We start from the raw sequence: 14,433 nt of genomic DNA, 5'->3' as shown, positions 1-14,433 counted from the left end.
GGTGCGTACAGCACTCACCCAGGCGCAATGCGCTGTGAAGTTGGTGGAGGAATGAAGCATTAGGAGAATGAGAAGCAAACAGAGCTGCAGCAATATTTTTTCTTCTTATTTAGGTCTGACTGGAATTGAAGGCTTTGAGGAGACTGTGAAAGTATTAGGTTTGCTTCAGGAGTTTTTAGAAGTTGGCACTAACCCACAAGTGTACACAGTTTTCAGCCTCCACTTTATGACTCATGTCAACAAGAATCTCAGACATGCACTGCAGAGTGTCCCATTAGAACATATGAGGAGAACATAAAGGGATAGATGAAAGACTAAAAACATTGCAGGCGAATTGGTTTAGTCTGTAACTTCGCTCTTTGCTGAGGTTTACTAGCCAGGGCTAACTCATGGAAAAGAGTCATTTATCTTCAAGCACACTTGGAATTCATCTTTTAACTTGTGAAACAGTATTTGCAGTGTTATACATCACTTGGTGGATCATGGATCGTGATGGTGGATCATGGATTGAGGATGATGGTTGTGGATTATGATTACTAACCAGAATAGATTGCTTAGATACAATATGCCTACAACGTTATTATAGACAAAACCTCTATCATTACAACTGTCATTGCTGCTCTCTTCATCTCTGTCGGACTTATGTATAAATGCTTTAAACATTAATACACCTCTCCATCTTTGTTAGGCATAATCTTTTCTTATGATCGTTGTAAATATTGTTATTTTGTTGATGCTAAATTACATTACATCTCATTTAGCTGACGCTTTTATCTAAAGTGACTTCGAATAAGTGCATTCAACCATGAGGGTACAAACCCAGAACAGCAAGAATCATGTAAATAGATTAGCTTCAAAAAAGCCAAACTACAAAGTGCTACATGTAAGTGCAACTTGACTTAGACCATCAAGGTGTAGTCAGAAGAGATGTGTCTTTAGTCTGCAGCGGAGGATGTGTAGACTTTCTGCTGTCCTGATGTCAATGGGGAGCTCGTTCCACCATTTAGGAGCCAGGACAGCAAACAGTCGTGATTTTGTTGACTGTCTCTCTCAGTGAGCCGATTGGCCGATGCAGAGCAGAGTGGACGGGCTGGGGTGTAAGGTTTGACCATGTCCTGGATGTAGACTGGACTCGATCCATTCACAGCACGGTATGCAAGTACTAGTGTTTTGAAACGGGTGCGGGCAGCCACTGGTAACCAGTGAATGGAGCGGAGGAGCGGAGTAGTGTTATAGAACTTAGGTAGGTTGAAGACAAGTTGAGCTGCTGCATTCTGGATGAGCTGCAGAGGTTGGATGACACTAGCAGGCAGACCAGCCAGGAGGGAGTTGCAGTAGTCTAGGCGTGAGATGACCAGAGCCTGGACCAGAACCTGTGCCGCCTTCTGAGTGAGAAGGGGACGTATTCTCCAGATGTTGTGCAGCATGAATCTACACGAGCAGGTTGTTGCAGTAATGTCGGCAGTAAGGGAGAGTTGACTGTGGAGTGTCACACCCAGGTTACTTACAGTCTGGGTGGGGGCTACCACGGAGTTGTCGATGGTGACAGTAAGGTCATGGGTGGGAGAGCCTTTCCATGGAAGGAAAAGTAGTTCGGTCTTGTCAAGATTGATTTTCAGATGGTGTGCGGACATCCACTGAGAGATTTCAGTCAGACAGGCAGAGATTTGTGCTGCTACCTGTGTTTCAGACTGGGGAGAAAAGAGGATTAGTTGGGTGTCATCAGTGTAGCTGTGGTAGGAAAAGCCATGGGAGTGAATAACAGAGCCGAGAGAGTTGGTGTACAGAGAAAAGAGGAGGGGACCCAGGACATAACCTTAAGGAGCCCCAGTAGTGAGTGGACATGCTCTGTTGCACGCAGCATCTATTTGACTTCTGTCCGTCCTGGTGAGATCCTCCACATGCTCCTTCTGAGGTTTCTACTTTTTTTCTGTGTAGAAACCTCAGTTCCTTTTGGGTATTTTTTATGGGCAGATGATAAAAATTGTAAATTGTGAATATGGGCTATACAAATAGATGTTGATTGATTGATATTTGATTTTCTAAAGCCCATGTATAAATACAATGATTTAGCATTTCAATCAGCTGATTACAAAGAGAATTGTGAATGACTGAGACATATTTTACCTGACTGTACTACGCTAAGCTATGGTTATGTTTTCGATGTGCCTCACATGTGCCATATCATCAGCTTGCGTTTGTTTTAAAGGACAGATTCAAAACGACACTCACATGCCCAAACAGTATGTTAGATGAATTGTTTTTGGCTCACTGTAATTCTCCATACTTTGTAGAATCCTTTATAGTGTGATTCTAATGTACGTGGTGGGGCACAAACCCACTGTTCTCCTTCTGTGCTTTGCATCCTAAAGTTCAGCTGAAGGTAACATGAGGCTTCAGCAGTCTGCCAAATCAAATGGGATACAGCCCTTTTTAGCACAACGAGCCCTCTTTGTGCTACTATCCTGTTTCCAGGGAGACAACTACAAACACAGAGCTTCGTCTGAACAAGACTTTGTGTGAATAATGTCCTCGTCTCTACTTCCTCCCCCCCCCCCCCCCCCCCCCCCCCCCCTTCCTCCCTCCCTCTGCGTGTTTGTTTCCTCCCTCCTGTCTGTGTGAGCGTTATGTGCAATCTGTCCCCTTTCCCTGTCTCTGTGGTGGAGAGGAGGCTGTGTGGCTCAGGTCTGTTTGGCAGCGCCTCAACGTTGCTTGACATCACCCAGATCCATACTCCTCCTCCATGTGTAGGCTCTATTTACGGCACAATATTATAATCCTGATTTTCCATATGGTCATTTTGTTGCTTTCTGTACACATTCTTCTTATTAGACTGGCTGTGGTTCCTTCCACGCTTTGAATACATTTTTATTTCAATTTCACTCATAATCTTTATCATTACCCTTAAAGCTGGTGTAGCCGGAAGCCAGGAATTGTTTCTGCCCCTGTCTCTCTGTGTCTGTGTGTGTCTACAAAATAACTGTTTACATAATCTAGTGGGATTATTACCTCGGATGGTATCTCCAGATGATTTGCTTTGATTGGTCAAAAAAACATATTTAAGATATCTCCACAAATAATAGAGACATAATCTGAGGTTTATATTGCTCAGGAAACTATTCTCCATTATACATGGTCAGATGACAACTGACACAATGAAGCACTTCCATCTCATGCTGTATCTGACCACATCACTGTCACACCGCCAAATATATCTTATTGCAAGAATTGAAAAATAAATCATTTTGAATTAAGTGGTCCTGACTGAAGTGCAGTTTGCGAGGTATTTCTGAATCTTACATAGACTATAGACCTGCAGCTTATATAGATCAAACAATGAGTAATCATGTGGTAGGAATGACATCATCATGACATCACTATTTAGTCAGAAAGTGACATCATACATTAAAGTAATGCATTAACTTTTGCTGCCAGTAAGAATAGAGACACAATCTACAATTTGACATCATATGGGATAAATAATCTTCTGATGACATCATTATAAAATGGCATAATAACGATATGCTTTTCATCATTACTATAACACTAGAGTGAATATGACACTTTATAGAAATCTCAGATTAGACTCCAGGTCAGTTTGTTGTTAAAGTCAGACTCATAAAACATGGAGTAAACTGACCATAGTACAGTTCCTGAAAGCTGCTCCACAGAAATGCATAAAGGCTCAGATCAGCAAATGTATTTTATTGTACATTTACAAAACGACAAGAGTACAAAAAAAGTCAGCCCACATACATTTTTTTTGTTTGTTTTGGAAGGAGTATTTGCAAATTTCTTCTCACAGCTGCAGCGAACGTTCCCTCAGTTGAACAAGTTCAGGGAGGGGGAGCAGAGAGGAGCGGGAGGGGTTACAATCAAACTTTCATAAAGCCTGTCTGTCTGCTGGCACACCGGAACGGTTTGCTGCTGCTGCTGCTGCAGAGAAACCCAAGGAGACATAGAAAAGTATGACATTCTTAGCGGACTATAGGTGCAGGGATCCCGGCGGGGGAAGCGCTCAGACAGACGCGTCCTTCCAGGAGCGAGAACCCGCTCGTTTAGGCTTTTCCAGCCGCCCCTCTCGACCAGCCGACACACTTTGTGCTTCATATTTTCTGTTGTTTTGCCATCACAACCAGAGAGTGCAACAGTAGTTAATGCTTTTCCAAAAAAAGGATACATCTTGACAAAAAAAGTTGGCACATTCAAGAAGACATGAGCTTTTTTTTTCTTTTATAATAACAGATTTTTTTTGTTTGTTTTACATTTGTTTTTTTTATCCTCATAAATACAATATATACGTCTCTTTCCCTGTATCCCACAAAAGAACAGTACAGACACAGGTATTTACAAATCAACGGAGAAGAAAGAAGTGGTTAGCTTATAAATAATCATGGTAATACCAAACAAACAAGATGTCAAGTCCGTTGGTCTTTCTTTCACAGCAATGACAGAGTCCGGTATCCTGACGGCCTAAACGTTTCCTCTAGTTCAGCTTATTGGGGCCACAGTGGAAAGATGGCGGATGATGGAGGCATCGATGGTACACTGATAAAACTCATCTGTGTCCTTATCTCATTTCCTGGCAAGAGAGAAAAAAAATAAATGACATCATTAAAATTGCAAACAATGACATAAATCAAGGCAGAGGTTGTTTCCACATCACTCTGCTCTGCACAGTGATTGGACAGCTGATTGCCTCGCTCAGCCGCTCACGGACAGTGGTTGCTGAAGGACAGGGAGCATTATCGCTTTCTCTTCTGAGACTTTTACAGCCTCCTCTGATCATAAAGCTACTCCTCCAGCCGTCAGTCCAGCTGATCGGGATTCTGTAGTTGTGCTGAGGCAAAATGAAAATGGAGGCGTGGTATCACAATCTGTCCCGTCTCCTAATAATGACTGATATTTTACATTTTTAGACACATTTCCAGAAAGCAGCTGTTCAGAGCTCTTATTCACATCTTGACATCAGCTCTCCATGAGGCTGCCAAGCACTTTCTTCATCGGTGTCACCGTTTTTTCACCAGGAGATTTTTTTCATTTAGAAGCGTCATCAACCTCCCCACTCGCTTGTGGTCTCCCCTGCTGTGTTCACACATCTCCTGGATTCTCCTAGATTTCTACGTACATTACAGTAGGAGGCCAGGCGGAGAAAGTCAGCAGAGACTGCAGAGCGTCTTACTCAGACATTTGCTTTCACACATTGCCCCTCCTCCAGAGAAAATTCGCAGGAACTGCAGAGATCAGTGCACACGTCTGAAAGCAGCTCAACAATGTTCTCCTGAATCTTAACTTCCAAGCACAAGTTGTTCAGAGGTGTACATTTGCATGAGCAAGGAGAGGTCAATAGGACAAGTGTGTCATGCATGGCCTATACAAGTAACTGCATATTCTATGTCCCTTATCAGTACAGATGTGCATTGTGAGCCCATCCTCAGAGAGGACACAATGCACATCTGTCCACGACTGACCAGCTGGGTCAAAGGGCAAAGATAACAGGCAGCGACACCACAGGAAAGGGGGTAACCTAATCCAGGCTTCCTGTGGAAACACCACCAGCTTTATCACGAAGGAGCTTGTGCTTTCATGTCCTCGACAAGGCGTGAAAAGGCCAGCGAGGGTCAGTCGAGGGCAGCGAGGGGGGTGAGGAGTTCCTTACTGCCCCACGGGGGGGGGGGCGACCTGAGAGGCACGAGATACAAGGGACCTCTGTGAACGAGGAAGTGAAGAGAGCAGTTGTGGGTCTGTATGTGCCAATTTTACAAGTTGCTCCCGTGTCAGATGTGTGTTGAGGTCGTGTGGGCTGACCTGTGACAGGGCCATCCTTTCTCCTTCTCTGGACACAGGCAGCTTTATGAGGCCTCAGGTTACAGCGGTTAACTTAACAACTGCAGCGTGAGAACAGAGCGTCCGAGCTGCTGCACGGCACACGTCTCATGTCTCATAAATCCACGTCTGTGTCGTGTACGCACGTACGCTGACTGACCTTCTACATTGTAATTTCCTCTCAGAGTCAGTTCTGCTGGTTTACTCGTAACCCCGGCCACTTCATGCCTGCGTCACAGGAAATTTAGATCTGAACCTTCAGAGGATCACTTTGCTAAAAAGGTCTTAAAGCAGTGGTGGAGAGGAACTAAGTACGTTAACTCAAATACTGCACTACTTATACTTTTCACTTAATTTTAAGAATTTCCATTTTTACTACTTTACTACATAAACTAGAAGTTTTGTAGTCCTTCAACATTTCGTTACCATCTGTAACTATAAGTTACTTTTCAAAAACCTACATTGAAATTGTAATACATTCCATGTGTGGGAATTTGTAATTGAAATATATGACAACTCTTGTGAAATACAAGTTGGAAATGCAAATTGGGAAAAATCCAATAAAAAATGAAAAAGCTTAAATGGGAACGTTTAAATCAAGGTTAGGGTCATTTTCCAGTTTACTTTAGTTTTTTCACATCTGGTAAAGGCCTGGTTATTCTTTGGAGCACAGGGAAATAATCATGAAATTACATGTTTGGTTTAATTTTCCATTGATCCTTTGCATTTTATATCTGGTTAAACTCTGTAATAAACCATTTTGTTAAACAAATGTTCACAGCGAGTCAGTTATTCACGTTCCATGAGACAGTTTAAAGTTTTAAAGTGGTTACAATTCTGACTTTAAGCCACTTTCTGTGTTCCTAACTGTGTGTACCTGTGGTAATGTTGTGTGAGATGTCAAATACTGTAAGTGTTGCCTCTCTAGCATAAAAAAACACAGCTTTCCATTCAGCTGGCACAGCTTGTTCCTCCATAAAAGACAGTGGCTGGTCGCGAGGGAGTCTGCAGGGGGTGCATTTAAAGAAGCGCTCCCACAGTGAAGTGAGGCCTCAGAAGTGCACTCCAGAGAGAGCAGTGGGCGTGCACGCTTAACACGGTTTCTCCCTGTAAGGTCTACCCTGAGTGGATGGTAATGGTAGATCTGTATGAGAGCATGTTGGTGTGTGTGTGTGTGTGTGGGTAACAAGCTAATGTATTGCTCTTTTCATGAACCCACACGTACTGTGTAAGATGATGTGTGATTTATGGAGCGTAGGTAATGGTATGTAGATAAACGTAAACCATGGAAATTAAAGACTTGGTTCCCCAGGCTCAAGAATATCGGAGAGCAGCAATTTGTGAAACCACCTGAAGGGAACAAGAAACACGTTTTCCTGCAGAAAATCACTTAAATAATAAAATCCTCTACCTCGTTGTGTTTGCGGGCAGAGTTGAGCCCCCGGGAGCCTGTGGAGCCTCTGGACGAGGAGCTTCCTGTGGTCGAGCAGTTACTGGATATTTGACTCCTGGAGAGGTAACAGGCCTTCCCGCCATACAGCATCATCTCGTCATCTGAGGAGGGAAGGATGAAGGACAGAGGATGGGGTTAAAGGAAAGGCCTCGAGTCTGTTGTCTAACAGGCAGCACAGTTATTATTGGCCAATACTCTTGTTTTGACTTTATGCAGCCTGCAGCTTTATAGCTGGTTCCACTTCTGGTCACATGGAAATATTTCAGCAGGACCCCAGTCTCTGCCCTAACCTCAAACTGTACACTGGGTCATAAACTGAATTGGGCCTGAAATACAACAGAACTGCAGAGCGTTGTCTTACTGTCTGCGTGTCTTTGTGCCGAGCCTTTCCGTTGGTGGCTACCGCTGCTGCATTCACTCCTCTCCAGGGACGACGCCGCGCCGTTCCCCACACTGTTGGCCTCCAAGCATCCCTGGAGACCCTTCAACCTGTCATCCGCTGGGGGTGGCTCCGGAGGGGGGGGCAGATCTAAACGCACAGAGATGGAGGGAAATTTAAATTTCAGTTAGAGAATTTAATAGGTTTATATTTTATTGTATAATTGAGGAAATTGAAGAGACTTGTTTCAGTGCGTTTTATGCTTTTACAAAAAATAACTGCAGTTTCTGATTGTTCAAATTAGAGTTATGAACATGCGGGTCACATTCAGCCACGCGCTGTTTAATTTGGTTCAAGGTTAATGCATCAACAAAGCAGTGCGACTTTAGATTATCATCTTATCCATCACAGAGCGGTAGTTATCTGCTCAACATATGGTGGGTGGAGAAAATCAGAGTGTGCAAAGTAAGATTACAAATCAGATTTATGTCGATAATCAGGGAGATGAGCGACGCATCTTTGAATCAGAATCGTAAATATTCAGTCACAGATGGTGTGGCTGTGTGTGTGTGTGTGTGTGTATGATTAGTAAGCTGCATTTTTCTTCAATCTCTGACATAGAACAATAAATATTAAAAGAAAAATACTGTAGACCGGATTTTCTCTTTTGCAGTAGAGCTGCGTACTCAGCTACTGAGAACATTTGATATACGACTGTCCTCCAGCAGTGTCACTGTCATGGTCATGCAAAATAATATTGTAATTATGGGCTGTTCCCTGTGGGTTTGATAACACACTCTGAATTTGAGAAAATGTCAATACTGAAAAACAGGAATGTCCCCCTGTCCCTGAAGTGAACTTCTTTGAATCCAAACTCAAACCCACTCACCTCCTTGTATGTCTCTTCTGAATGCTGAACTCTTCGACACCTTTTTTTTCACTCGTGATTTCTGACTGGGAGGAGTGTCTGCTGGGGACGAGCGGCTGTGCACTGTGTGACAAAGAGGGAAAGCATCAGGCAGTGTTTGAACAGACGGCAGGTCTTTGATGTGTTTGATGCATGTGGCTTATTGAAATGACAAACTGAATGCATATCTGTATGTTCATACATGACCTTGCTCGCTGTGTCTGTGTGTTGCGTGCAGGCTTGTGTCTGCGTGTGTGTGAGGACAAGGCGCCGCCAGTCACTTTACCGGGTGTAGTGGCGCTGCCGGTGTCTTCATTCAGAGCCGGCCCCTGGCTGTGGAGGCAGCGATGGGCAGGACTTTGGCACTGCAGCGTGCCAACCTCCGATGAGCCGTGATGCTGTTGGCCAGAGAGGTTGGGGTTGGACTGGGTGAATGACGGGCTTGGCGCCTGGGGAACTGGCACTGGACCGCAGGGTAACCTTCTGCTATGGGAAATAAGGGCAACGTGTTACTGGGGAGAGCAAATCAGAAGTGAAATCTTTGCTTCAGAGTGAGGTCGATGTCACAGGAGAAAGTGCAGAATGTTTGTTTGCTGGTGGAAGAGATTTCCTGCCTTCCCCTCTTATTTAAATGGTTATTTAACATCTAGCCCATCTGGCCCTGGAATAGCCATTTTCAGAAAAATGGAACATGTGGATCCATGGATATTATTTATGTAAAAAAGACATAAAATAAACCAATTGGATGCAATGATGTTGTTTTTCCTCAAGAAATGGTTGTGATGGTTGTGAAAATGTGCAGCTACAGTGTTAGACTATGTAAGCCTGTAGCAACAAAACCCCTGAGTGTATTCAAGCGGAGCTAGAGTGCGTTGAACTGTGAATGCCACCGTTCACTTGAGAGTGATTGTGTTACTTTTGTCTCTCAAAAGTTACCCAGTCTCACTTTAGAGTCAAAGGTGAAGGCCTCATAGTAACAGAAGCTGTTCTTCATTTTATGAGACGATGCTATGATAAAGATCAGGAGTAGCCGTAGACTGATTATAAACTGTCACAGGAATTTCTCTGTATTAAAAAAATTGATTTGAAATTAATAATAATAACTTCGCTACACACGTCATAATGACCTTCACACTGTCCCTCTATTAACTGACAGTAAACAGTGGATAATACAACTGAATGGGCACAACTGACATTCGTATACTTGCTGAAATTTACCAAAATCTTCATACAATGGATTCATATGCAAGCACAGCCATTAGGTGCCCATCCACGGCCCTGACCATTTACATACCGTGACAGCTGCTGGCCGTCAAGTTGGTTGAGGCGGGGGAGGTCATGGGGGGCCCGGGTCTCCTCATGGGGCGACGGGGTGAGAGTGGCGGTCGACTGGTGACTGTAGGAGGTGGCCGGAGAGCAGGCGTTGTTTCTCTGCGGGGGCGAGGGTCCCTCCTCGCAGCCCTCCACCAGGTAGGTCCTCTCAGGGAGGGGGGGACACCACTCCTCGTCCGATCTACAACCGACAGAGAAGAGGGATACAGCCTGATGATGCAACGGCTTCCTCTCCTCATGGGTTCTTAAGAGATACTGCTGAGGGTAACCTGTTTGCTCACTGTTACATTCAAATGCAGATAGCTATGAAACTACTGAAAGATTAATGCTGTTCTTTCAGACTCGACTTGAGGTTAGAGGGCCTTGCCGTTGGCAGAACTACAGGAGGCTAAACTTGCACTGGGGTGGGATCACTGCTATGAGTGTGCTACTCAGTAATCGTTTTGCCCTGAGGTTGCAGTTAGCGACCGGTAAAGAGGAACACAGCTAAACGTGTTTTAAGAGACAGAAAAACAGCTCAATCGCTAAAGCAGTTGACCAAGATCGAGATAATTGAGTTGTCAAAGCCGGCGGCAAAAAAAACAAAAGAAGTACGATAGGTCTGATACTTAATGTGCCAGTCAGAAGTGACAGTAAGTCTGAATGATGACATCCTCATTTATAAAGATGTTTCTGTTTGAGACAGAGGAGTCTGACTCACCCTAAGTCCATGTCCTCGTGTTCTGGGAGCTGTTCGTCCTGCTCACTCTGCTCCAGCTCCCCGATGGGGGGCGGTGGGGGCAATGACTCCATCCAGGTCAGAGACGGGGTTTTGACCGCCTTCCCCATCGCCTTCTGTCTGGGCTTACCTACAACACAGACAGAGAGAGGAACACGATGACCCACTTGAAGACGACAATTTGTCACACGAGCGGATTCATCGTGGACTTGACTTGACGCGTATCCCAGCATGCCTGTGGCTGAGAGATATTAATATGGCTCCGAGATCAGGCAAACATAATGAGAAGATATAAACAAGCTGTTTTCATTTGACCTTTTAATAAACCTCCTTTATCCTGTGTGCAGCACTGATGCTAAGACAATTCAATCAATTTATTTTCATACCTGAACAATCAGTGATTACTTTCTCAGCTAATCGATTCATTATTTGCTGCTCGCCTCCTGACAGGAAAGAAAAAGAGGGACCATATAACACCTGTGTTGCACTCCCTCCACTGGCTTCCTGTTCGCCAAAGGATCGATTTTAAAATTTGATTGTTAACTTTTAACTCTCTTAATGGATCTCTTCTCTTTGGCCTTCTTTTCAAGTTGAGAACGTTTTTATCCCAGCAGATTTTATTTTGTTCTGTTTTGTTTTATCATATTTTATTTTTTACAATTGGTATTTTGATTCTTTGATGTGTTGCTGTTTTGTTGTTGTACCTTTTACTTTACGAAGCACTTTGGTCAACCAAGTTGTTTTAAATGTGCTATATAAATAACATTGACATTAAAATTGACAATAAAAGTGTCTGGTAAAGAAAATATCCCAATTCACGGTTTACTCCTGTCATCAGTTCAAAACCCTCAAATATTAAGATTCCTATCACAAACTAAAAAGAAAAGCTGGAGGTCCTCACTACTGAGAAACTGGAACATCTCAACTTTTTACTTATATAATGATTTGTTAATCAAAATAGTTGCCTTGTCTATTGATCAACTATTTGACCAATGAGCAGGAATTCCAAAAGATAAAAGCTGAAGAAGAGAGATGGATCTTTTTAAAATAATCTTCATAGTCTTGAGGCAACGCTGGAAAATGCGAAACTACTGGAGTTCACTGAGAAGCTGGTACTAGGGGCAGGGATTGGTCAGTTGAGTCTGCGGTGCCTCCTCACCGTTGCAGCGGTCCGGCTGGGCGTACTGAGCTCCAGAGGTCCCCGGCTGGATTATCCAGTGTCCCTCATCCGGCTGCTCAGTACCCAGGACCGGTGCCTGCGTCTGGTTGGTGAAGGGCATGATGGAGGTGGAGGCGTACGGGGTGGTGGAGGTGTGCTGGGCGTAGGTGAAGTTTTGCAGGTCCTCGTTGGTTGCGTCTATGGTGCTGTAGATGGGACCTTCGGTGGAGCCTCCCATGCTGTACTTCTCTGTCTGATTCAAGTAGTTGGATATTCCAGCTTCTGCACAGGGGTGAAAGTTATATTTAACATATTGTTTTCTTGCTTTCTCAGTGTTTCACCTTATTTTGTCACACTGAATAATTATATTTATCACTATGCCCGATGATGCTTTAATCTCATGAGAAAACCTGCCATAGCAGTGATCACATGACGACAGCAACACAAAAACAGACAATCATGTACTGTATCTACCAGGCAAGTCTCTCTAAGCAGCATCCTACCGTTGTAGTATCTCTCAGCCGTGTCGTGGTTGGTGGTGCAGCAGTTGACGGCCTCTTTACCAGTGTGGACAAGGTTGGTGGTCGGCCAAGAGTCTGCCAACCACGGGTAGTTGCCCATGTTGCCTCCCAGCACGCCGGGTCTACAGAGACATTCAGGCATTAATTTAGGACATGGCGGGAAACAGTGCAACACAAGTGACTGTCCAGATGGAAACAGAAGGAGCAGCAAAGGGAAAGCTGCATGTGGAGACAGTTATCAGGACGCTCTATTGAGGATTTTAAAGAGAGAAGGATTTAAATGTGGGATATTTTTTCATTACCTTCCGTTGAGTCCTGAACCATCTCCATGAGGGAAACCAACTGCAAAGAGAAGAAGAGAGTGATGAAGAGAAGTAAACTCACTCATGCGGTAAAAGAAAAAATTACAGGCTTTAAAAAAGTATGTAAATATAAAATGCCTTTGGCAGCTATTTGAATTCCACTTTGGGTCATTTTCATGACTGTGGAAAGTGTGAAATATCACTTCAGACAGCGGACAGCCTCAGGTCAGTGACAACAAATCATTCCACATCATGATCATCCTGCCTGACCTGCTGGTGTGTAGGCGAAGGAGGCGGCGTAGTGGCTCAGCTCCTTCCTCTTCTTGCGCCTGCAGTAGATCCAGACACTGAAGCCCATGAGGATGACCCAGCAGGCTCCGCCAATGCCCGCGATGAACGCCGGCTGCTTGACCACGTCGGTAATCTGCTCGGCCAGACTTACGCTGCTCTCCTCGCCGCTGTCGCTGGTGCCACCGCTGCTTCCACCGCCTGGCATGGAGGGCTGTTCAGCTGGCAGCTCTGGGGGGAAGAAGACAGGAGGGGAGGTGGGGGCGAAACAAGATGAAAAGGAAGAACTGACGAAGAACACAGCAATGCTTTGAGCTTAAGTCACCACTTTATATAAACAAAACTGATGGACAAATTAAAAGTTTGACCTGAGGAAGGATCTGCCTGAAATCTTGGACCAAAAGGCAATGAGAAACTGGACTAATTACAAGTGACTCTTTCATCACTACTAGCCTGAAAGTGTCCGTTCAAAAGTGTCTGAACGTGTCCTTTCAGGCTAGTAGCCACATTTAGAAAGCTTGTTGTCAGTGGTCAGGAGATCAGTTTAAAAACTAAAACGGCCTGTCTAAAAGTAGCCATCCACAGTTAGTGCTGAAAATGTGCACAAAAGGATGAGTAGTGTGAGAAATACTCCTCTGCAGTGCTGCGTGCATCATTTTCAGTGGAACAGATGGACATCGTGAAGAGTCAAAAGGTCACTACAACACCGAAGACGCTCTTTTTGAATTAGTCCTCAGAGTAATGCCACAAAAATGGAGAAATCTGCAGTTTTCATAACTGAAATTGGACTGAAATCTAACCTTCCTGGACCTTTGACACTGGAAAGTTGTGTACCTCTACAACTTTTATTTGTATTTGATTACATTTGATCTGATGTCATTAAGAGTTATCCTCTGAGAAACAAAATTTGTATCAGATGTCACAGAAATCCATCCAATAGTTGGCAGCCAAGACATTTTACTCAAAACCTAACATGTTAACCTCATGGTTGCACAAAAGGAAAAGTGAGAGGAACACCAAAGCCGATAAGGTTCATCCTCTGGTCACCATGAACATTTTATGTTCATCAATGAAATAGATGATAAGGTGTTTCAGTCTGGACCAAAGTGATGGATCAACAGGCATCGCATAGAGACACGTTGGTCTCTAGTACATCTGCATCTTGATCCACTCTTATTGTCTAACTTATCGTGGACTCACTGATGAGGACAGACACGGGTTGACTGCGAGTGCCGACGCCGGCGCTGGTCACCGCTGCCACCTCCACCTGGTAGAGCACCCCGGGCATCAGGCCGCTCAGCGCCGTGGACAACGTGTGTCCGTCCACCGTCCTGTTGATGTAGTAGCGTGTCTGGTTGTCACCTCCGCTGCCCACACACCAAACCTGTTGGAATACACACAGTTGAAGCTGCTTCCGGTCTCAGATTGGTTTTTGGAACACTTTTGTATATCTATCTATACTCCTCAGCTCAGGGTGTATTTCCATTTTGATTCCCTGATGAAACAGTTTAATATAGACTGCAATAATCTGATCTGTTCAAAAGGACA

At 44.3% G+C, this 14,433-nt stretch overlaps 1 protein-coding gene across 4 annotated transcripts in view; it reads right to left on the bottom strand.

The window, feature by feature from the left end:
• Positions 1–3,685: 3,685 nt before the first annotated feature.
• robo3 (roundabout, axon guidance receptor, homolog 3 (Drosophila)) overlaps positions 3,686–14,433 on the bottom strand; it is an 85,922-nt gene continuing 75,174 nt past the window's right edge. For 2 of the 4 annotated variants that reach the window (XM_034606779.1, XM_034606781.1), the window contains 12 exons: positions 14,086–14,269; positions 12,868–13,116; positions 12,598–12,637; positions 12,278–12,417; positions 11,775–12,056; positions 10,598–10,745; positions 9,860–10,078; positions 8,852–9,051; positions 8,548–8,649; positions 7,641–7,808; positions 7,238–7,380; positions 3,686–4,582 (listed from right to left, as the gene is read on the bottom strand). In XM_034606779.1, coding sequence (XP_034462670.1) covers positions 4,571–4,582; positions 7,238–7,380; positions 7,641–7,808; positions 8,548–8,649; positions 8,852–9,051; positions 9,860–10,078; positions 10,598–10,745; positions 11,775–12,056; positions 12,278–12,417; positions 12,598–12,637; positions 12,868–13,116; positions 14,086–14,269 — 1,887 coding nt within the window. In that variant the 3' untranslated portion in view covers positions 3,686–4,570. The remainder of the gene's footprint in view (positions 4,583–7,237; positions 7,381–7,640; positions 7,809–8,547; positions 8,650–8,851; positions 9,052–9,859; positions 10,079–10,597; positions 10,746–11,774; positions 12,057–12,277; positions 12,418–12,597; positions 12,638–12,867; positions 13,117–14,085; positions 14,270–14,433) is intronic. The other 2 variants (XM_034606780.1, XM_034606782.1) reach the window with 2 other exon arrangements.

The sequence above is a fragment of the Hippoglossus hippoglossus genome, chromosome 14 (assembly GCF_009819705.1).
Source record: "Hippoglossus hippoglossus isolate fHipHip1 chromosome 14, fHipHip1.pri, whole genome shotgun sequence".
NCBI classification, from domain to species: Eukaryota; Metazoa; Chordata; class Actinopteri; order Pleuronectiformes; family Pleuronectidae; genus Hippoglossus; species Hippoglossus hippoglossus.
This window is presented reverse-complemented; position numbering and strand designations above follow the sequence as displayed.